This window comes from Citrus sinensis, chromosome 2 (genome assembly GCF_022201045.2).
Source record: "Citrus sinensis cultivar Valencia sweet orange chromosome 2, DVS_A1.0, whole genome shotgun sequence".
Taxonomy (NCBI): Eukaryota; Viridiplantae; Streptophyta; class Magnoliopsida; order Sapindales; family Rutaceae; genus Citrus; species Citrus sinensis.
Genome location: NC_068557.1, coordinates 8,407,739 through 8,424,370, shown reverse-complemented (window position 1 = coordinate 8,424,370; position 16,632 = coordinate 8,407,739). Strand labels below are relative to the sequence as shown.

Genomic DNA, 16,632 nt, shown 5'->3' with positions numbered 1-16,632 from the left:
TCATCTCCGATACTAGCCAACCAATCTCTTTTTGGCTATGCAAGCTTCCTTCAATCAGACTCACGACATTAGGTGAATCGAGTTCGGCAATCAAAGGAAATAAGCCTAAGTCAAGTGCTAGCTTAAGCCCCTGAAAAACAGTTTCCGCTTCCGCAAACTTCCACATCCCCGGAAAAAGGCCTTGTATATACTGCTGCCGCCATAACTTCTCTTGTGTTTCTGAATTCTGACAATAGCCCCGAGGCCACAAATACCTTTAGAAAATTTAATGGATGCATCGGTATTGAGTTTATACCAATTACTTGATGGAGCAGCCCATCTTTCTACCTGAGCTATCTACCTATTTTAATAAAAAAAATTTACTTAAATTTTAATACAAATGTTATACTATTGATCTTCCACAATTCAATATTTAATGGTGTCAATTTCAAATAGTTAGTTACCTCTGTTAACATTAAAATATACTATTCCTCGAACACAATTTCTAATCATCTGTTCATAACTTCATCAAACAAAAAGACGGGGGAGCAAATCCAGCCAAAGCCGGTCACCAATTATTCGCCCTAAGGCCGAGCCACTGGTCTAATTTATTGTAAAAGAGTTCTGATGCACCCTCAGAGTTCACATTTTGTAGAAGAAAATTTATTTACCTATTTAATCTGAAAATAAGTCATTCTACTAATTCACACATGTACAGTTTGAGGATAATATCACAGAACAAATACAAGATGATAATCATAATAGCTGAGAGGAATGAAGTGAACTGCACTGCACTGCAATGCACTGCACATTCTAGTATCGCCGACCACCAGAGGTCGACAAGAGGACTCGACTTGGCTTCTTCCCCTTCTTTCCCACCTCATTAAGCTTGCGTGCCTCCAAGCTTTCGCCAGATTTATCTCTGGACATTATATTGGCAAATGATGGGCTGCCTGAATTCCTTGAACCTACAGAAGAGACAAGTAATAGTCAATTCAGAGCACAAGAAGTTCCCAGCCAAACGCAGAATAACTCTACCATCAGCCAGTTACTCTTACTTTAGCCGTAAGTTATGTAAAACCAGGATTGAATTGGATATAATTTCATGCAAATATCCATAATTAGCAACAGAGATTTACCAGTTACACCAGAATAACCATTTGACTGTTCATTGTTATTCAAAGCATTGGTTTCCTCAATTTTCAAGGCAGGTGAATCATGCCCAGCAGCAAAACCAAGTCTTGTCACATTTGAGAACAGTCTTCGCTCCCCAACATTTGGTGGGCTTGATGATGTCACAGGAGAATTTCCCAGGGCTGAACATAAAGGATTGTAATAATAAAGGAGCTGATGAAGACTGTATAATTTCGTAAATCAAAAAGCAAATATACATTTGCAAACTAAAATTAAAAAGGGGAGGATTTGAACGTCACTCACAAAAGTGTTAGAATACACCACAAATTGGATGAAAACCTAATTTAAAAGACTAAATAAAATGGAAGCCATTAAATTACTTACAAGCTAGAAATGTACACTAGCAGGGATGTAGTATTAAATCACATTTCACAATATAACTGAAAGAAATTCTCTGTAAGAAACTAATTAGCATATTAACTTCCCAAAAATGAAATTAAAAACACTAGACATCACCCAACACCTTAAAAATTCTGTTTGTTTCTAATATTCTGACCAACATCTGAACAGACCACAACATTACCTTCAAAATCATCCATGGAAAATGTAGGGGAGTCATTGTAAGAGGACTGTCCAAAGCTGGGCACCGGAGGCACAGAATGCACTAGAGCAGCTTCAGCCTTCATTTTCTCCTTCCGCTCCTAGAAATAAGAACAGTGTGTGACTGAATGATAGAGGCATGGATTTATTTATGTTAATTTTCCAAATGAAAGGATAAAAGCAAAACTTGGCTAAACAAAAGCAATAGTGGTTGCATAAAAATCTTTCAGGAACAACCACGTACAACAGTGTATGAACTGGATACGCAATCAAACTCTCTGAAAAAAAGAACAAAGTGAATCAAAGGCTTATAAATAAATAAATTATACTAGGGTCCCTGGAGGTTTCTAAGAGTTACCAGTCATCCTTCAAGTTGTTCATGACTATTTTAGAATAAATTTTCATGCAAAATAGCTTTGATAAAATACTGTGATGATAAGAGGAAAAATGCCGTTATACAACATTGACAATGCAACTCCAACATGTCTATAATCTTGGATTAACTTATCCCTAACAGTAATTAATAAATTAAGCAACCCACATAAAATCAATACTGCTTTAGAGCTGAAATCTCCTAATTTTAATTGTTTCATATTTAAAACCTAAAATTGAAAAGAAGAAGAAGATACCTTGTTGGCGAGTTGCTTCCTCTGCTTCTCACGCTTCCGGATTTCATCTATGAAGGGAGATAGGGCATCAGGAGGCAGGGCCTCAGTCAAATCAATCTCACAAAGCTGAAAATGTAAAAGCAGAAGATAAGACACAACAAGCATATTGCAAGAAAACAAGCGTAAGTACAAGCAAAACCTGCTTGATTACCTGAAATGTTGTTGTTAAAGAGAAATGACTTAAATAACGATAGCGCCGCCTCATGGCCTCTGATTGAGTCACTGACTCCAGCTGTAAAATCCTTCCGCTTATTCTGAAATTGATAAATAATAATTTATACTTATGAAACATAAAATACATTTGAGTAAATTATGTAGCTTATATACCAGTATCGATCTTCTAACTGCCAATATAATGTTCACATCAGATAAAACCTCATAAATATCTTTGAACTTGTTACAGGTTATGACTAAGTCTAGAGCTGCCTTAGAGAATTGGAGGAGCACTTTTGATAACACAAAAATAAAAATTATAAACCTTTAATCTGAAGAAGTGCATTTTCTAAAAGTTATAAACCTTTAATCTCAAGAAGTGCATTCTTTTACAAATACTACCATAGTAAGATATGATTTCAAACAATTTTTTCGCACCTGTGGGGAAGCATATCATAGCTCCCATAATGATGTAGAAGACACTTCACGTTCAATGGGTGAAGAATGAGATGCTGACCGTCAATGGCCTGAAAATACACAAAGAATGATAGTTAAAACCAGACAACACTTAACAACTACTGAAGGGAATTAAAGAATATAATCATTAAACAGCTACAGACGCCTCATGCAGCTCACAAAGAAGATTACAATGATATTGTCAATTTATGATTCTAGATCTACTACCAATTCTCTCTTTTATTTATCAGATATACCCCAGTAGTAATTATTATATATCCTTCTGAAAGAAGTACTTATGATATAACAAACCACATATAATATGGGAATTAATTCCAGCAACATCTAATACTCAGTCACTTCATAAAGTGTTCCATGATTAACACAGTGCGTTATCCCGTCTTATTGACTATAACCACAACAAATACAAAAATACATAGGGCACAAAACGTTGCGTCTGTTGTTTTGTATCTGATGCATAATTTGGAAGTTCAAGCCATGATGAAGAAAAATGTTGATTGTAAGAATAGCTTGCTACATCCAGGTTTAGTGCAACCATGCTAAGCAAAAATCATGTTCTTGAATAAAAGAAAAAAAGTTTCATTCAATGAAATGGAAATTTATTGTGAACAGAACACAAATTGAAATCCCCTGATTCCTAAAACAGAACTCAAATCACTAAACTATCTGCATCGCAATCACCTGATAAAAATTGTACGAGTCCTTATCCTTTATCTCCATAGAGCCTGTGAAGTTAGCTTGCAAGCTCTTACTTTCATCATATGAAGAAGACAAACTTGTTTCGTTAGCTTGCATGCTCTTACTTTCATCATATGACGAAGACAAACTCGTTTCATTAGCTTGCAAGCTCTTACTTTCATCATATGATGAAGACAAACTCGTTTCATTAGCTTGCATGCTCTTACTTTCATCATATGAAGAAGACAAACTTGTTTCATCGCAATCTGACAATTCCCCTAGAGCAGAATTTTGACCAGGAGCAGACCCACTATCCGGCTTATTCAACGTCAGCTTAGTCAATTTCTGGTTTTGCTCGCTGATATCCGGGGACAATGTGTTGAGCAAATGACTAGGATTAGAAGCAATTTTTGTTGATTGTAGCCCATGGAATCCTGTCTGACCATCAGCATTGTTAGAAGCTTTATCACTGCCACTAGCCCGACGCTCATTCCAATACTTTTTCCTCTGTTCTAATTGTTCCATTGCAGCACAAACATATGGAAGTTTCTCTAAATCATCCACAAGGCCCGAATCGGCTTTGGCCAACCAACCATCTAAATCTGACATTGCTTTTCTGACTGATAGATCTACATCTGATGTAAATGTAAACTTCGAAAATGGATCATAGGTTTCATCAATGGAACCTGTGGTCGACTCCTGTTTATTTTTCTGAGATGGGACAAATGAATCTTTTTCTCGAGTTAAAAGCATAAACTCTATAGTATCACCAACAGCATGTTGCCTGACATTCTCAATGTGGATGGTATATAACTCCTTTGAAGATATCATCACAAAACATAAGGGGCATCTTTTGAAGCAGTCACCTTTATAGTCCTCATCACCCATCAACAAGTATTGTAGAATACATGGGAAGCAAAATATGTGGCCACACGAGGTTATCTGCGGACATAGAGGATATTCCAAACAAATTGGACACTGCACCGACAATGGGTTTGAGTACCTTACACAAATGATATCCTCCCACTGCAACATTTTATCAGGATCCATTGATTCAGGCGCGTGGTCGCCGGTATCTAACACAACAAACTTGTAATTAGCCTGAAGGAACAAGTCTTTGTTGTAAGGCCTTATCTTCCGCTGCCTTCTTGCTGGAGGAGGAGGCATCCTATATTGAGGACGACTGATAGGATCATACTGAAAATTCAGCAAATGGTTACCACTTATCGTCTGGGCTCTTCTTCCAGATGAACCCTGAGAGGCCACAGGCCCAGCTCTTTGTTGACTTCTAGGGGAAACACTATCTCCCGACATTTTCCCCTTATTCTGGGCAGATCCAGCCCCTCGTCCTCTGGGGTGATTGTGATTCCTGAACTGTCTATCGCTATTCCAGCGAGACAAGCTTTTCCGACCATTGGGTGTCCCTGCTTCACTTACCTAAACATGAAAAAGAAAAAGCAAAATACAATCATCAAAAGCTCAAGAAATTGCAAGTTTCAATTTGTTATTTTCGTAAGTTGCATGAACTATATTACCAAAAAACATGGTAAACATACTCTTATTGTTTAGTCCATATTAAAGCAGGTGACTAATCTTGAATACAACATTAAATTTACCTCTTTGGAGGATCCACCCGAATCTTGTGCAGTTGAAGCCAATAAGCCTGAAACATAAACACAGTTTAGCCATTAAACAAGAACTCTACTTCGTTACATGTTAAAAGAACAAAATCGTATCTTTGATAACCTAATTGACAAATTTCAATACATAAATAAAGCATCCAAATAAATGAATAACTAATTAATCTTATTTAGTTATTAGCCCAACAAACATAAAAAGGAAGTAAGAATCCCTAATAATAGTTAAAGAGAGAGAGAGAGAGAAAGTAATGACCTGGAATCTGGTTAGGGGAGGGGGAAGGAGAAGAGAGGTGAAGGAGTTGGGTGCTGCCATGATTGAAATTAGGGTTTTGAGACTTGGAATCAGACGGAGAATTGGGTCCTCGGATTTGTGCTTCTGAGGGCAAGATGGACATGAAATTTTTCAGGAAGTGCTTTTGTTTTTCTTCGCGGTCAGCCGGGGCTGTTTCGGTTAAGCATTAAGATTGAAGCTTCGCTTCTTTCATGATTTATACAACTTCCCTGTTGTTATTGTTATTTTCTCTCTCTGCCACCGAGGAACATCGGTCGCCACGTTACATTCGTAATTATTGTTTATTTGAGTGACATGTAAATCTACTATTAATTTTGTGCGTATATTCTGTTGTCAGTGGACCTTGAAAAAAAAAAGTTAAAAAGATGGCGTACAGGTCGTGCTTAAATTTTTTTTTTTGAAAATATTTACCGTCCGTTCATTTTTTTTTATTTTCTTAAAATACACATATTTTAAATTTTTTTTAGCTGAATTTCACCTAAAATAAAATTTTCTTGTATTCATCCACTTCCATCTACACGCGAGTAAGAGAACTAACGAAAAATTGATCAAATGACTATTTTATCCTAAATATAAAATTATAATTTTATCCTAAACAAATGCTAAAAAAAAAGTAACTGGCCAAAACCTTATCTCAAACTCAATCTAATAACTGAAGAAGTCGTGGCTAGCCGCAGGAGGTCGGTGATGGATGGTCGATCTTCAGGCTTGAGCTGCTAGTGGCACGATCATCGATTGAGATCAAGCTATTGGCGGCAAAGAAATTGAAGGAGATTGGTGAGAGGTTGGGTGCATAGTGAAGAAGGGAAAAATGAGATATTGTTGGACTAGGGAATCTAGGAAAATGGTGTTGCCTGTTGAAGTTTCGATGGAGATTGCTACTGAAATGTTTATGGTGGAGTGAAAGCGGTGGATAGTCATGGCTGCGGGGCTTGCTGTTGGATAAAGTGCAAGAAACTCCACAAAAGAAGAGATTAAGGTGATAGAGTTTTTTCAGGAGACGCTAGGCTTCGGAATTGAAAAAAGTGCTCTTTTTTTTTTTGTCAGCAGATTTCGCTCATCAAGTTCTTGTTTGATCTGCCGCTGTTAGAACACCACAATATTCCTCCTTTTGGGGTTAATGCTCTCAATGGCGAATCAATCATTTGATATCTTTTTTTTCTTTTTTTGAAACGACGGAATGGAAGAAAAGTAATAAAACCTGCAATGGCTACTGAATAACCTCCTTTGACTTTCTCAATAAAAAAGCCTTTGGCCTTTGTATTCGTTCGCCAAATATTATTCAGTTTCAGCCAAGCTAGGGGCTATCTGAATCTTTGTGGATTAAGAAGAAGCGGTTCACCAGCCACTACATCCAGGGATCCCACCAAATCATTAAACCTGGCGGCTGCTCGCTCTTTGATCAATGATTCACCGGCCACTACATCGATGAAGAATATCTCCAAAATCCACTTTTTGATCAGTGATTCACCGACCACTACATCCAAGGATCCCACCTTATTCTCAAACCTGGTGGGATCCCACCTTTTTTTTTGTTAATAATGAAACAAAGAATTTAATTGTGCTGAAACAAAGCATTTCGAGAAGTAGGAAGAAGGGTCAAATGACAAATTTATCCTTATGACATCAGCGAGATTTTAACAGCGTGAACACGGAAGTGGATGAGTGTAAGAAAATGTTATTTTAGGTGGAATTCAGCCAAAAAAATTAAGATATGTGTATTTTTGAAAAAGTTGGAAAAAACAGCTGAACGGTGGATATTTTTTCTTTTTTTTTTATATATACGAGATCGTGCTGTAAGTGGTGCTTAAAAAAGGCCCATCAATTTTTTTTTTCTCAAGTTCACATGTACATCATATTTTATTCAAGCCCACATGCGTAGCGTGTTTTTTAAAACTAATCAGCCTAATAATAATAATAACAAGAACAACAATAATAATAATTTTTATTAAGAGAGTAATTAATATTTTATTATCAATTTATTATAATTTCACAACTATATAGTTAATTTCACAATAACTAATCATAACACAATAATACATAAATTTAATTTTATAGACCATAGTAATGATTAATGAAAATTAAAATATCATAAAAATATTTCGTTATAATTTTATTTTTTTGTTTATAAATATAAAAAATATTTCATTCACAAATGAAACATATCTCCATTAACTAAGTTATGATTTCATAAATAAAATATTAATGTCGTAAAAATTTTTATTTATCATTTATAAAATCATTATATTTATAATTTTATTTATTAAAATCATGATATTTATTTGTTCATTTAATAATTTATAAACATAAAACAATTAGAATATTTATTTAAACTAAGACTTAAATTATTTTTTAAAAGCCTATGCTAAAAAAATATATTAAGAAATTTAATTTCAAGAGATTTGTAAAATCATAACATTTTATATTTACATTTCATTAAAAAAATTTATTTTGATATACTTTGGCCCACGTGCTATTGATAGCCCACGGGCCGCGTGTTAGCCTACCAATGAAGTGTGCTTATTACGTGCATTTTCGTGTGTCGTGCTTTGGTCCATCTCCCATGCTTTTAAGGCCCGCCTCGGCCCACGTGCGTGTCGCGCAGTGCCATGTGTCCTATCAAAATGTGATCGTGCCGCGTGCCGCCCGACCCATTGGTCATCTTTAAAAAAGGCTATACAATAAAAATATAAAATGAGTGTTGCTTGTTGATGCGAACATTTCAACCATTCTACCATGAAGTTTTGGTCAACATTTTCGATTTATATTGTCGTGAGGAAATACATTTAAGTACATACATAGATTTATCACAACTCAAATGATGCACCACAATATGAATACAAATAATTTATTAAGAGAAATACACTACATAAAGAAAGAGAGCAAAGAAGAGATGAATATAACCTTCAACGAACATCAAATTAACCTCAAAATTATATGATAACGTTTATAAAATACAATCGGTCAGAGTCGCTGGTCGGGTTCACCAGTAGAAACACTTCAACCTTCAAGTCAAAAAAATGGGAAAACGTTTGAAAGAGAGATTTTAAAAGGAAATAGAGAGAGAAACAGAGAAAATTTGTGCACTCTTTAACCTTTAACTTCTCTTCTAGTTATAGGTGAATAAAGAGAAAAGAGTCTTGCCCACTTAGTAGTACATGCATTGTCTAGGCATTGATCTCATCTTCCTCATACATGCATCATCTAGGCATTGGACGTTTGACGACTGATATAAGCATGCTGACTTGCTCTTTGGTGGCAAATCGACTAGTCACTTTACTCTCGTTCTAAGATCTCAATCCCACGCCTATTAACACTACACCCCATTTGCTAAATATTGCTCTAAATCTAACAACTTATGCCTAGCTCTGGGACTAATGTTGATAGGTATTTAATGTGAGCGGCGGTTAATATTATCTTATTGAGATGTTCCTTTAGTCACACCTGTAATGATAAAGTGGTACTGAAATGACAACTTTGCAGTAATGAGACAGCTTCAACGAGCTGCTTTGCTTATATTCTTGGTGTTGAGGTCAGTGATGGACCCAAGAAATAAATTCAGGAGGGGCTTAATATAAATTGATAAACAAAATTTGACAAGATAGTAAAAGAACTGAAAAAATAATAAGTAAAATATTCAATTTCATTGACATAATCATTTTTAAAACTTCTTCAATTGTTCTCAATGTGTTTTCATGTTTTGAAAACGTTGAATAATAGCTTTATTGTCAATACAAGCAAATACATCTTTTTTTTTTTTATGTACACAACTAAGTTATCATTCAGTCATTGATCATCCATCCGGTTTCGAAGTCGATTCTTCACAAATTCATGGCTGAAAATACTCTATCTACAGTGGCAGTGGTTATAGGTAGAATTAAAGTCAATGTAACAAATTGGTAAACTAACGGATACACATGGTAGGGGTGGGACTTTCGGTTTACTGTTCAATTTTTTTGATTTTTGGTTCGATTTACAACTCATTTGGGTTTGAAAATTTAATCCAAACAAGTTGAAAATTATTTCGGTTTGGTGCGGTTCGCTTTGGAATTCGGTTCGGTTCGATTTGGGTTTTGTTGTGAATTTCGGGTTGCATAACGACTAGGGTTATTGATTCGGTTCGGGTTAATAATTTAGGTCGGGTTAATAATTCGGGTCAAACCAATATTAGCCAAAAATAAACAAATTAAATAGCAAATTAAATAACAAAACAAGCAAATGATGACATTTTCAGGTTATCAAAACACCAAATTCAACACAAAATTGGAAATATTCAATTACAAATTACAATAATAAAAGAAAATAACAATAAAGAAAGTAACTTCCTAATGCCAATTCCAATTTCCAAGTCATGAAGTTAATCCAAATAAATAAAAACAACCATAAAATTATTGAATTAAAGTAAAACTATCTCCATTTCTCCATCAATAAACAGAAAATGATGAAGCAAATCAGTCCATTTTGTAGAAAAAAAAAAAAGCAAATTTGCCATTAGGCAACAATTAACCTCCACCAAACAAGAATCAACAACTAATATATATATAAGTCCTTCATTCTTTACCCAACTGTTACTTTCTAAAACATCATAACACCACCAAATCATATAATTTATTCTTTTTCAACCAACTATTATTGCAACTATAAGCCTCGATTGCAAACAACTCATATTTATAAATATGTACATGAAGATTAATAATTCACCAATCGTAGGCTTTGTAAAAATAAAAAAACTTACCTAATTGGTTGGAATCTAGATGATGCAAGCAACTAACTAGCCAAAAGTCTTTATGTTGAAACACTTGGATGGTCTGATTGTGTTGATTTACGAAGCTCTACATGAAACAAAAAGACTTAAAATTAAATAATTCAAAAGATAAATAACTAAAATGTCTTCATAACATAATCATAAAATAGTTATATATTATACCTTCTGCAAGTGCATCCATAAACTCATTTTCATCTACCAACACTTGAAGGTTTGTTGTCGCATCCATGAAAAGCGAAGATCATAACCAATTTTGTGTCAATATAAGTGCTTCCACCATGTCAGGAGTCATAGAACTCTTATACTCATCTAGAATACGACCTTCCCTACTATAGGCGGACTTGGATGCAACAATAGATACTGGAATGGCAAGGACATCTCTTGTTATTTGCAATAAAATTGGGTATTTTGAATTGTTAACCTTCCACTATAGCAAAATATCAAATTGAGTACCCAATGAATTAGAAACTTAAAATTCAACCATTTCCATTAAGTAAAGGTCTAACTCATTTGATAATTCTAAGTTATCTCTCATCTCAGCAACCATCTCAACGTATTTAGAGAAAGGATCCTCATAATCATCATCTGCATTACCAAAATCAAGAAAAGTCAACACACTACTAAACCCACAACCACTAGCATGGCTTGCACTTGCACTTCAATTTGCATTAACACTCGCACTAGCACTTGCACTCGGGTGTTTTGCACTATATGCTTCATAAAGCCTATGCAAAATGCTTTTCATTATGCTTTTCATTATACTTTTCATCTTACCATATTTTATACTATCCTTACCATATAAACTCTAAAAGCAAACTACTGTGAAATTCATTTTGCTCTGTGGATCTAGTACAATCGCAACAATTAACAACTTGTTTATTTTCAGTATACCCCCTCAATACTTATTCTTTCATGCTCAATGCCATTCCTTTCAAATGCGGATCAACATTTTTAGACATTGAATTCAAAGCCTTTTCAACTTTGCATATCTCATTGTAGCAATTACTTGATGTCACCCTCAAAGAAACAAAAAATGCCAATGTCACATCATTAAAAATCCGTAAAAACCAAACCTTTCACCGAGCATTTTCCCAATCATTACTTTCCAAAGGTCCCATCCTTCTCTTACCACTCCTAGTCGTACCATTTTCTTCACGAAAATAAGTATCATAAAGATTATCCTCATTTGTCATTCGATCAAAAGCAGGCTTAAACTTTAAAGTAATCATCAACATGATATAGGTGGAATTCCACCTAGTAGGACTATCTAAAATCACACTTTCTCAAGAAATATAACCATTTGGCCCGAAATATTCTCTTACTCAACACGAATTTTAAATTCTTGTAGCTTTGAAAGCCCAATTACCTCACCACACTCCCAAACGGGCTAATAATCAACAAGGAAGCGTAAAAGCTCAAGAAAATTCCCTTTGTTGCTTGAACCATCAGAATCATTATGCCCACGAAATGCTAGCGCTTGATTTAAAATAAATTGAATATAATCAACAACAACATTCAAGCGATTTTTGTATTCACTTTGAGTTTTCTTGGATTGTCTTTCAAAAAATGTTGCAATATGTCATTTCTGATTCTTCAACCTTTCACATTTCTGTCTAGCTCGGTTATGGGCACTATTGACACATCCTTCATGAATCTTTAATTTTTCTTTCTTTTTCCAATTTTTAAATCCTTTCCCAGCAAAAGTATCACCGCCCGCTTGAACACCATTATCTTCCTTGAAAAGATAACAAAAAAGGCAATATACAGACTCTTCTTTTATTCTATATTCCAGCCAAGAACCAAATTCTCTGAACTAATCCGAAACAAATTGTCGTTGTTGATTTCCAAATTTCTCAAATTTAAAAGTGTGCCCCTTAAGTTGAAAAAGACCCCTTTGTAAGTATGTTCTTCGAACTTGATCTCCAATATTACAATTATAACTATTAATACAAGGTCGTAAGCCAGGGTCAGCAGGCAAATTTTGTAAATTGACTTCATATGAACCATTACTAGTTCCCTCTAGAGGAGATGAGAGTTGTGGTTTCTTTTTAATTTTTTTTCAAATTTATTTCAAATCAAATAAAACTATTATTAGATTTAATTCCACAATAAGGCTAAATCCTAACAAAATAACTACAACTCAACAAGAATAATTAATTTAATACAAATTTGATATTACAAAAATATTATTTTACAATACACTTAATGGGGCTCACAGGAAATATACATGATTGCAAATTTTATCTTTTCAATTGTTCATTTAATTGCATTAAAAAAGTGATTGCTTTTATATAATAAATTATAAGCCAGTTTCACATTTCATAGGGCACCTCCTGTCCCACTACTTTCCATTCCAATTTTAATATTAAAGAATTACTCACTTTTAACAAATGGACATTTACTTTTGGAATTTTGTATATAGTTATCAGAATAAGAATTGATGAATAGAGTTATAGAGACGCAGAACATTAACTCTTCATTCAGCCAAAATGATTAGTTCAAACTTCAAAACAACACTCAATTTTTTCAATTTTGTTTTAGTTCTCATTGCAAATAATTTGTGTCCATAACATTTGGTATCAAGGCTAGGCAAAGGAGCAAATTCAATCAATGGAGCAATAGCTTGAGTGCACACTAAAATATGGTGGAATTTATATTTATTATTTCCCAATAAAGGAATTGGCCAAAAAGATTTTTCATGCACGTTGGATCAAATATCAAACCTGTGGGTGTTCATTCATCATTCAAGCCAAAAATGAAACAATAATCAAGGAATGGACACAAAAACTTCTATTAAAAAAAGTCCACCCCTGAGGACAAGATATTGGGGAAGGAATGACATGAATACTCAAATTATTTCTTAGATATTTTATTTTAATTTGGATTTATTTTTTTATTTGTTGTGGGTACTTTGACTCTTAGTATTTGAGTTAGTTGTTAGGTAATGTTTGTTTTTTAGTTTGAAATTTAATTTTAATTTTTTTTAAACATTTGCTTTTTTTATTGTTTATTTTCTTAACTTAGGGTCATTCTATGATTCCGTAAATAAAATCACGTTATTAATACCATAGTTAAACATGAATTGTGTAATGAAACATAAGACGTATAAATTTAACATAAAATTTATAAATCAACAGTAAGTATAAAATAAAACATAAATTAAGTAAATGGAACATAAAACTTATAAATAGAAAGTAAAATAAGTGAATTAATATAGTAGTGTTAAATTAGTATATTATTGGTAAACGAAATAAAAACTTATAGATATAACATAAAACTTGTAAATGAACATTAAGTGTAAAATAAAACATAATAATTTAAATAAAATAGAAGATCATAAATAGAAGGTAAAACAAGTAAATTAATATAGGAGTGGTAAATTGGTGTACTATTAGTAAACAAAGTAAAAAAACTTACAAATATAACATAAAATTTGGAAATCAACATTAAGTTTTTACTTTGTTTACTAATAGTATTCCAATTTTCATAAAACTTGAAGATCAACATTAAGTGTAAAATAAAACATAAATTATGTAAACAAAATATAAGACTTATAAATGAAAGGTAAAACAAGTAAATTGACATGAGAGTATTAAATTGATTTATGATTGCTAAACAAAACAAAAATTTAAAAATATAAAATAAAGCTTGTAAATCAATATTAAGTGTAAAATAAAATAAAAATTAAGTAAATGAAATATAGGAATTTTAAGTAAAAGGTAAAACAAGTAGATTTACATAGGAATAGTATATTAGAGTTTTATTGGTAAACAAAACAAAAGCTTACAAATGTAATAAAAAACTTATAAATGAACATTAAGTGTAAAATAAAATATAAATTATGTAAATGAGATATGAGACTTCTAAATAGAGGGTAAAACAAGTAAAATAACACAAAAGTGGTAAATTGATTTATTATTGACAAACAAAATGAAAACTTACAAATATAATATAAAACTTGTAAATCAGCAATAAATGTAAAATAAAACATAAATTATGTAATACTTATAAATAGAAGATAAAATAAGTAAATAAGACTTCTAAATTTTTCCTTAATTTATTACTTATTATCTAACAATTTTATTTGAATAGAAAAAATCCACTTTTATCTGAAGTTTGAAATCTAAATGAAAAATTTTGATTTCAAGTCTGAAAAATACTCCTAACAATTCAAGTATTTCCTATTTTATATATAAACGTAATACTTTTGTATTATACTAGGATTTTTTTTAATTGGCTTAAATTTTTATTCATGTGGTAACATTAATTTCCCAAATATTAAATAAATCAGGTTATATCGATTGAGATGAATCAAAACTAAAACAAAAATGTTGATTTTATAATGAAAGTTGATGTTATAGTTACGTCCTTTATTACAAAATTAAATTAAGAAACAATGATAGTATTATTGTTTTAATGCTATCAAACTAATCAACTTATTAAATTTTTAAATTGTGAAGAACAAATATATGCACAACTTAAAATGATACTTATGTCAAATATTAGTTTTAAAATTTTTCTATTTAGATGTTGAAAGAAAGAAACATGAACACATTATTCATATATTTCCATTTAGATCTATTTAGATTTTAACTAAATTAAACACTATTTAAATTTCAGATAAAAAAATAAACACAACCTAGTGTTACTTGACCTAAGTGTTGTGCAGTATTCTACTTCTATTCTTTAGGTTTAAGTTTTAAATGTAAGCTGGCCTACTCCTATATTTTAGGTTTAGGTTTTATATGTAAGTTGGCCTACTGTTTAAACCAGCATCAGCATCAATAACAAGTCTTGATTATTTACGTAGCAACTTGATAGTTGTTTATGGGAGTTGCCGGTTCCTCAAAGCACCAATATTTTTAGGAGTTCTAAGTTTTGTCGAATCAACTTATTCATCATCAATTTTTTTTTTCAAATCTTATTTCAATTCTCATTACAGACAATTTGTGTCTGTAACACTCCTCCAAAGCCTGCTGGATGTCAGTCTCCTTGCTAGCAGCGGCGGTTCGTCGGAGTTGGTGTGGGCTGCCGTGAACGAAATATGTGTGAGTTGTAAGTGAAATGGGTGGATGAGTGAAATGTGATTCCGATAATTTTTTTATTTGGTTAACTGAAGAGGCTTTTTAAAATAAAATCAAATGATGGTGTTTTAACTTGTAATGCGCAATGTTTTTTTGCTTGGTTGTGTGCGAACAGCACTTTTCATTTAGAACAACCCATACTATATATATATATATATTTTAATAATCGTGACATAAAAGATTTCATGCAACAGGCAATTAATTAAACCAGTTACATTCGCAGATAAATTAAACTCATAATAAAATGATTATAATATAAACAGTATTATAGGACCAGTCAGATACATAATTAAAATACTTATAAACAACAAATAACCAATGTATTAAAATAATTAAATATAACAAAATAATTAAACATAACATTAATAATAATAATAATAATAATAACGTATTGTATATAACAGGCATCCACTTCGGCACCACAAGGCCATATGATTTTGTTCGTAAGCTACTGGCCTAAAAACCCGTCTACTTAATAGCCCTTCTACGTAAACTGCACCACAAGGATGCATGGAAGCAATATAAAACTTCAAGTTACAATGCATTTTCCATTGTTACCGGGTTGATAACATATTATAAATAAAATAAAAGTAGAGAAATAAAAATAAATTTTGAATTAAGCACAATGCAAATTTTTTTTTCCCGGAATTATCACAATGCACAAATTAAAACCTCATTATTTGGCTCGGGTAATTTTTAAAAACCTCCCCTGAGGTTTGGACTTGTTGCAAGTAGATGGTGAGAATTTGTTTATTTGTAAAAAACCTCCTTCCGTCAGTTAACTTTAACATTGACCGTTAGTTGACTGTGCAAAGACAATATTACCCTTAACAACAGTTTGTAGACGGAAATAACTAAAAAAAAATTAAAATTATTGGCGCGAAAAGCACAAACCCTATTTTTTGACAATTTTATCCTTGTCAATTCCAAAGATTTATAATATCATAGGTAAAGATTATAACTATTTCATTTTTAAGTTTTTAATTTTATCTTTTTTGTAGGAATTTTAAGAAAATATTAATAATTTAAAGAGAATTTTTAAAATTTTTAATTTTATCTTTTTTGTAGGAACTTTAAAAAAATATCAATAATTTAAAGAGGATAAAATAGCCAACAATTTTAATTTTTTTTTAGTTATTTTCGTCTACAAACTATTGTTAAG

The 16,632-nt window shown here is 32.3% G+C and overlaps 1 protein-coding gene across 1 annotated transcript; it reads right to left on the bottom strand.

The window, feature by feature from the left end:
• Positions 1-522: 522 nt before the first annotated feature.
• LOC102622503 (uncharacterized) lies at positions 523-5,841 on the bottom strand. The gene is made up of 9 exons (XM_006468827.4): positions 5,583-5,841; positions 5,306-5,352; positions 3,693-5,126; positions 2,973-3,061; positions 2,533-2,635; positions 2,343-2,447; positions 1,697-1,814; positions 1,119-1,295; positions 523-947 (listed from the first exon to the last, which is right to left on the bottom strand). Exons 1-9 carry the CDS (start codon positions 5,722-5,724, stop codon positions 793-795), a joined length of 2,370 nt encoding a protein of 789 aa, XP_006468890.2. The 5' UTR covers positions 5,725-5,841; the 3' UTR covers positions 523-792.
• Positions 5,842-16,632: the final 10,791 nt, after the last annotated feature.